This window comes from Erinaceus europaeus, chromosome 12, assembly GCF_950295315.1.
Source record: "Erinaceus europaeus chromosome 12, mEriEur2.1, whole genome shotgun sequence".
Classification (NCBI taxonomy): Eukaryota; Metazoa; Chordata; class Mammalia; order Eulipotyphla; family Erinaceidae; genus Erinaceus; species Erinaceus europaeus.
In genome coordinates, this window is record NC_080173.1 from 51417640 (window position 1) to 51425890 (window position 8251).

The 8251-nt window shown below is 47.4% G+C and overlaps 1 protein-coding gene across 4 annotated transcripts in view; it reads left to right on the top strand.

Annotated features, from left to right (window-relative positions):
• The window catches only part of SRCIN1 (SRC kinase signaling inhibitor 1), a 75172-nt gene extending 71760 nt beyond the window's left edge, over positions 1-3412 (top strand). For 3 of the 4 annotated variants that reach the window (XM_060203602.1, XM_060203607.1, XM_016191619.2), the window contains one exon: positions 98-3412. In XM_060203602.1, the coding sequence (XP_060059585.1) occupies positions 98-232 (135 nt within the window). In that variant the 3' untranslated portion in view covers positions 233-3412. The remainder of the gene's footprint in view (positions 1-97) is intronic. The other variant, XM_060203603.1, reaches the window with a different exon arrangement.
• The last annotated feature ends 4839 nt before the right edge of the window (positions 3413-8251 follow it).

The following is an 8251-nucleotide window of genomic DNA, read 5'->3' on the forward strand; positions in this document are numbered from 1 at the left end:
GGTTTGTGGAGGTTTTTCATTTTTAACACATTTCAGCTGGGAGCCTGCATGAAGGCTCTCCCTTCCTCTCTGACCCCTGACCCCTGTTTTTTTCCAGGCCACTAAACCATCTAAAGAGATGAGCGGGTCAAATGAGACCTCAAGCCCAGTCTCAGAAAAGCCCTCGGCTTCCAGAACCTCCATACCCGTATTGACTTCCTTTGGGGCAAGGAACTCTTCCATCTCCTTCTAGAAGTCCTCTCACACCTCTGCCCTAGCCTGCCTTCCTCCTTACCTCTGCCATTTCTCTCCCTCTTCTTCCCTTCCTCTCCACTCACCCTACCCCATTCTCAAGACCTTCCTAAGGGTTTGCCACAGATGTGGTCCTCCTCAGCCCTCTCTGTACCATCCCCTGTGGGTGTTTTTGGTTCTGTTTTAATAATTCACTTCCAATTATCTTTTAAAAAAATAATAAAAAGCATAACAGTAACACTAAAAACCAAAACACACCACTTGATTTCCTGTTCCAAAATGGCATACTTCCTGTCATTATCCCTCCCTTTTCTCTTTCCCTCCTTCTTTCCCATGTTCATCCTGAAGTCCCTCCCCTCCCTTCCCACCTTCCCTGGAACTTCCCAAGAGCTCTCCAAATAAACTCTGAGCCACGGAGACTTGGAGCTACGAGACACCCTCTCCCCTTCCTTGGAAACCTTCCTGGAAGAAAACCTGGACATTGGACCAACTTCAGTATCAGGCTGGAAAACAAGAGGCACTGGAAGATTCTGACCCTGGAGGCACCCCCTGTCCAACCTCCAGACATGACTGAACTCTGCTGTTCCCTTCCACTTGTGCCCTGGCGGGACTGGAACCAACGCAGATGGGCTGGGTGGGGAGGCCAGTCTGAAGGGTCTTGGCATGGGAGTGAGGTTGCTGAATCTGTGTGTGCTGGAAGAGGTGTTGACTTTTCAGGCCTCCTTTCCTGTGGTGAGGAGCAGCCTGGGCCCTGCAGAAGAAGGGGCCCCATGGGACTATGTGTGGACAGCAGGTTGAGCAGGCAGCCTGACACTGGGGACACTGCCTTGCAAGAGGGCAACCCCAATATGGGGTACATAGTACTTTTAGTTTCCTAATTTAGCACTTTAAATGACATTAACTTATTTAAAAGGGGGTGGGGGGCAAGAATGAAGGGCCTACATTCTAGATTTTGGGGCCTGATGGGTGGGAATGGTCTGGTTGTGGGGGTGGGGGCATTGAGAAGGGGACTTTTGGGGGACAATGAAGACGGCTCTGGCCGAATGGTGACTTAAACTTCAGCCATCTTCTTGAGATTTGAGGGTTTTCAGGGAAGGGGTGAGGCATGGTTTTAAATGGGCAGCCAGCAACCCTTGGTGAGATCCTTGAAGGTCCCCAAGGCTTAACCAGTCAGTCAGCAGCCCCAAAACATGGACACCTGTGTTGCAGAGGCTGTTGACTGAGGCTTTGGGCTGGGTCATGAGAAGAGACCAATGTTTGTTCTCAGCCCTGGACCCCCAGATGGCACAGTGAAGGTTCAGCGGGGAGATTCTGTGGGTAGTTGGGGTCCCCAGGGAAGAGGATTTCTATTTGTAGCACAAGTGGGGTGAGCACAGGGGAGGAGGCTAGGATCAGTCTCCCCAAGTAAGCACAGAATGAAGGAGACATCAGAGGGACTGAACCTCCTAGACCCTTGGGGCCTGGTGGGAGAAGGTTTCTATCCTGAAGGGGGAGGGCCTGGAGGAGCTGTTGAGGGTTGGGAAGGGAGGGCAAATTGGGTTGTGTTTCTCCATTTCTTTCTCTTTTTTTGTTTTGTTTTCGTTGATTCATCCTTGTTTTATAGCTTTGGATCATTTTTGTATAAAGGCAAGCATGCCTTTTTGAAAAATAACAAAAGAAGAGGAAAAAAAATCCCTCCTGGGAAAAAAAAAACAACCCTGGAAAATAGAAAAAAAAAAAAAGGACCTCATAAATGATGCAATTACTTTTAATTGCAGGCAACTCTTTACATTTAAGTGAAGTGTCTTAACATTTTATATTGTTTTAAAAATATATTTACATATTATATATATATAATATACGTAATATAAATATATATAAATATATAAAAAGAAAAAAAAAGAAGAAAACCACGGCACTCTCTCCCTGGCCGCTGTTTTGGCAGGGGAGGGCTTTGGAGGGTGGGCTTACCGGCCTGGCTTCTGTGGTCCAGTGAAATGGTTTGGTTGATTTGGCTGTATAGAAACCCCTGGACTTGGGAGGGGAATGGGGAGCGGTGTCCCTGTTCCTCTGCTCCATTACTCTTTGCTTGCTACTTTTCGCTTGTCCCCTTCCTTGCCCCTTCAGCCCTGTGACCTGAATGTGTACCCCACCGTCATTGTCCTAAGTTGAATGTCCCTTTGTGGGGGAGAGGGAGGTGGGGGGAGGTGTTTAGCCACTCGGAGGCAGGTGGAGGGAGTCGCAGGGCCCACACTGCCGGCTCACATGAAGCCCTGCGGGATTCGCATCTTCCTTCTGCTTGCGTACCTGCTCACTCACCCACGGACAGCGAGGCGTGCTTTGCATGGAGCCACACCCGGCCCACGAGTGCAAGCGTGCATGCACGGGCCCGGGCCCACTGACTCGTGTATGCGTGGAGGGAGGGGAAGCATGAGCTTGCAGGGAGGCGTGTGCTCACAGGTGCATGTGGCCCCTTCGCACCAGCACGTGCCCACCTGCATGTCAGTGGGGAGCAGCTCTGTGTGAGAGTGCATGTGTGTGCAGGTGTGCGGGGCTGAAAGCCTTGTCTGTGTGGGGCCACGTGCGCGGATAGAGCAGTGGAGGTGGTGGGCATGTGCGTGTGCACATGCGTGATGCCTAAGAGCGCCATCTTCCCCCGTTCAGCCCGCTGTGGCTTTGCTCCCCGAGCCGTCCAAGGCCCTCTCAAAGGCGGCAGCACGCCCAAGCCCCCCAGCTGCATGCGCCTCGCTGCTCTGTCCATCAGTGTGTGCTTGCCCAAGACAAAACCAAAATGTCTGGGGGGGACCCCTATAAGTGGTCCCCACAGCTCCTGCCCTCTGTGCTGTTTTATTCGCATGGGGGGTTTCTCTCCCACCCCTGCCACAATACGCTGATTCCCCAGGAGTCTCAGGCCCGGGGCTCTGCTAGGGATCCCGAGTGGTCCCTCCAGGGCGAGCCTGGCTCCATACCCCACCCCATCCACCCCGTAGGGCCTGTGTTGGTGTACAGTGACGGCTTCTGTGGATATTCTGTGACCTCTGTCAGTGTAACTTGACAATTTCTAAATGGAAAAGGGTTGCTGTGTTTTCTCTGTCTCTCTTTTTTAATGTCCTTTTTTTCTTCCCCTACTTCCTGGCTCTTTCCTTCTCGGTTTTTCTAGCCAAGTGTTTGGGGCTTCAATAAAACTGGTTTCTTTTTCCTCTCCTGGATCTCCTTCTTAGAGGCTGCAGTTTCCTTATTTCTCATCTGCATCCTGGGAAGTGTGAATGGAGGTAATGGATGGGGGAGCCACGGCAGAGAAAAGCCCCATAGCATAGCAGGTGGGCATTAAGGAGCAGGGGCCTGTAGGGCCACCACTGCCCTGGAAGGGAAGCAACAGCATCCAGGACTCTTGAGAGAGGCGCCTAACTAACTCAGTGGAGTACTAGCTCTCAGCCAGGTGCCTCCCCTCTCCCAGTGAGGAAGCTACTGGCATCACTTACATCTGCGTGCAAATGACAAAGCCAGAGGTATTAAGCATCATGCCTAGAGTCATCCAACTTGTAAGGACTGAACCCAGCTCTGCCTAACTGCAAACTTTCCCCACCAAAACCAAGTTGGCTCTGAATATCTCCAGCAAGGTCCCTGGGTTAGTTCTTGACATCTCACACTTTGGGTAGAATGACCCTTTTACCGTGTCTGCCCATCTTCTCCAAAACAGTAGTTTTCAAACTTAAAAATAAAATCTAGGGAGCCAGGCAGTGGCGCAGGGGGTTAAGCACACATGGCAGAAAGCACACGTACCAGCATCAGGATCCCAGTTTGAACCCCTGGCTCCCCACCTGCAGGGGAGTTGCTTCACAGGCAGTGAAGCAGGTCTGCAGGTGTCTATCTTTTTCTCTCCCTCTCTGTCTTCCCCTCCTCTCTTGATTTCTCTCTGTCCTATCCAACAAAAATGACAGCAATAACAACAATGACAATAAAAAACAAGGGCAACAAAAGGGAAAAAATTAAAAATAAATAAATAAAAATAAAATCTAAAGTATTTCTAACATCTTAATCACTGAGCTATGTATGCATGACCACCCACATATTTAGTAAATTGCATTTAGAGTACACAGTGCTTTCTGGAATTTTCCACTAAATTTTGAACACTTTGGTCATAATCCACTGGATTGATTTCATGAGGCTCTAATGGGTCAAAACACTCAATCTGAAAAATATCTGAGGATCTGGGTTCAGGTTTGATCATATTTCATTTCCTCGTTCTCCTCAGCCAAGGTTGGCTAACCCCACTTGCCCCATAATCTCTGAAATTACATGACCCCCTGAGGAGATCTACCCTTGATTTTGTTCAGTGGAAGCCCTGGGTGTTGACCCTGTAGCCAGCAAACTGCCTGGATTCTTGCACATTACCATGTCAGAGTCCAGCTGTCCCTGGGGGGTGGGGGGGAGTGTCAGAAAGCCTGATGAGAGTTTTCAGGGTTTCTTAGGATTGTGAAGGCTGTGACATTGTTCCAGCAAGTTCTAAAAGTTCTGGAGGTTTTCCTTCTAGGCATTTTGCCTGACTGAGGCTTGAGATGTTCTTGGTCTTCCATAACTTTCACCCACGCCCACCAAGAACCATCTTTTCTAATCCATGAGGTCATGGAACCTTGCCCTTCCAGCCCTTGTTGGAGCCCCCATCACCTTTTTCTTCTAAAGGCCAATAGCCTCTTGGGAGATAGGAACTGGTGATTCTGCTTAGTTTCTGTAAGAGTCCTCCAGACTCTCAACCAGTCAGACCTCATTCCTTATGTCCTTTAAAAAAAAAAAAAAAGACAAGCAGATCTTGCCTTCTTTCTCCCTTCCAATATCCAGAAATCTGGGAGTATGTACAAAACCCCCTTATCTCCTAGAGTCACCCCCTGAACTGTCATTGATGGTTCAAAATCAAGTAACAAATGAAATCACCAACTGGTCACAAGGAGTTATACCTGGCATTTTTTTCATTCTTCCACAGGGCACTACTCATCTGCTTGCTGGTACTGTGGCTCAGTACCTAGCAGGGGAGCCAGCCTCAGGATGCAAATACTTGAGCAAATCTAGACAGAGAGTGAGTAGTGCCACCCGGAAGCAGGTCTGTAGCCACTGGCAGTGAATAATGGAGGCCACCACAGTGGAGTGACCCTGAGGTCACATTTGAGTGGAGACCTTACAAATGACAAGTGGCTTCGTGGCAACTGATGGCTGAGTGTCTCAAGCAGCAGTTCCTGAAGTGGGAAGTGCTCTGTGGGTCCTGGAATGAAATTCAAATAGGACAAGGAGTGGGAAGGAGGCAAGCCTTGAGGTCAGAGTGCAGGGTAGATGCCTTCTGAGAGCTCTTTGCTTAAAGGTGGATTTCTTCTTAGAGCCCTGATCCCTTGGAGGGTTTACAGTACGGAAATCACATGATCCAACAGTCTGACATTCAGCAGTTACTTCTGACTGCAGTGTGTGAGCAGAGGAGGGGCAGACAAGAATGAGAGCAGAGCTGGTATGTGTGTGTGTGTGTGTGTGTGTGTGTGTGTGTGTGTGTGTGTGTGTGTAGACGGGGGCAGGTGGCGCTTCCTGGGCTCAAACCTAATACACTCATGGCAAGTGAACGGCAGTGAGCCTCAGAAACTTTGTAGTTCAGAAATGATGGCGCCAGAATTCCAACCCAGACTTAATCCTCCCAAGGGCCATGCTTTCTTAATGCTTCATAATACCACTGCCAGTTATTAAGTGTCCCTGGTCTACAGTTATTACTTCCACTTTACTGATGGAGAAATCTGATGAATGAAGCAGGATTCAGCTAATATCAGGCTAGCCTCAGAGTGGGATCCTAATTGATAGGAGAGAAGAGACTACCTTACAGATTGAAATCTGGAGCCAGCAAGATAGCTCACCTGGATAACACACCTGCTTTGTCATATGCAAGATCCAGGTTTGAGCCCAGTCCCCACTGCACTGGAGGAAGCTTCAGAGTTGTGGTAACTTTCATTCTTTACCTCTTTCTAGCTGAAAAATTTGTCCTGGGGGCAGGAAGACCCCGTGAACAAAAGAAGTAAAATAAAACAACAAACAACACACCTGAAATCTGATGAAGGCCTAGTCTTCTCTCCTTTACTAGAGAGAAAAGCAGAACATCTCTCTAGCACATTCCGTGCTGGAGATTGAACTCAGGACCCCATATCTCCAAGTCCAGAGTTCTAGTCCTGTACTACCTCAAGTCTTAAGATAAACTTAATATGACATTAACCATCATTGCTTTCCCTCCTTCCCTTCTTCCTTCCTCCTTTCTTTCTTCCTTCCTTTCTTTCTTTCTTTCTTTCTTTTTTTTTTCTCCAGGGTTATTGCTGGGGCTCAGGGCCTGCACTACGAATCCACTGCACTCCTGGAGGCCATTTTCCCCATTTTGTTATCATTATTATTGTTGTCATTGCTGTCGTTGTTGTTGGCTATGACATAGAGAAATCGAGAGAGGAGGGAAGACAGAGAGGGGGAGAGAAAGATAGACACCTGCAGACCTGCTTTACCACTTGCGAAGCAACCCCCTTGCAGGTGGGGAACAGGGGGCTTGAACCAGGATCCTTACACTGGTCCTTGCTCTTCCCACCATATGTGCTTAACCCGTTGCGCTACCACCCAGCTCCCAATATTAAGTTTTCATATATATATATATATATATATATATATATATATATATATTCCCTTTTGTTGCCCTTATTGTTTTATTATTGTAGTTACTGATGTCATCGTTGTTGGATAGGACAGAGAGAAATGGAGAGAGGAGGGGAAGACAGAGGGGAGAGAAAGATAGACACCTGCAGACCTGCTTCACTGCCTGTGAAGCGACTCCCCTGCAGGTGGGGAGCCGGGGGCTCGAGCTGGGATCCTTATGTTGGTCCTTGTGCTTTGCGCCACGTGCGCTTAACCTGCTGTGCCACCGCCCAGCCTCCTGTTCTTTTCTTTTTTTATATATTTTTAAATTTTTGTTTATTGGATAAAGACAGAGAGAAATTGAGAGGGGCAGGAAGAGAGAAAGGGAGAGAGACAGAGACACTTGAAGGTCTACTTCACCGCTCGTGAAACTTTCTCCCTGTGGCTGGGGGACCACTGGCTCAAGCGGGCTCTTCAGCATTGTGACTTGTGCACTCAACAATCTGGCCCTGCCTCGGAATTTTTTATCTGCATAAAATTGTCAGTATTCTTGTAATTGTTGCTATATGCAGTTTCTCATTAAAAGCAAAAAAAAAAAATTAAATAAAATAAATAAATAAATAAAAATAAAGATGTTTATACTGTCTTTTCCACAACACCTATGTAATCACCTTTACTGGTGTTTGTTATTTCTTTGTGTGGGTTAAAAATTCCATTTATGCGAATTTTCACTTGTGGGGATTTTTATCTAGTCTCATTTCAGCTTACGTTAGTATTTCTTGTAGGACAAGTATACTAACAATGAACTCCATTTTTCTTTAAAGGAGTTGTTTCACTTCTCCTTTATTTTTGAAGGAAAGTAAAGGATTTTGATGCATTTTTATCCAAAGCCTACTATAGTCCAGAAAAGGTGACCCAGTGGGCACCTGCTCTTTTGTCCTTCCTCTGAGTTTAGATTTACCCTGGCTCCACCACTTGCTAGCTCTCTGACCTTAGACAAATAATGTCACTTCTCTGTGTCTTTGTTTCTGTGCCTTATATAAAGTGGAGATAACAAAGATATTTAGATGACAAAAATACAGGTGGCAGCCAGGTGGTAGCACAGTGGGTTAAGTGCACGTAGCATGAAGCACAAGAATCGGCGTAAGGATCCCGGTTTGAGCCCTCGGCTCCCCACCTGCAGGGGAGTCGCTTCACAGGCGGTGAAGCAGGTCTGCAGGTGTCTATCTTCCTCTCCTCCTCTCTGTCTTTCCCTCCTCTCTCCATTTCTCTCTGTCCTATCCAACAATGATGACATTAATAACAACAACAATAACTACTACAACAATAAAAAAACAAGGGCAACAAAAGGGGAAAATACATATATTTAAAAAATATATATGAGAGTTGGGCGGTAGAG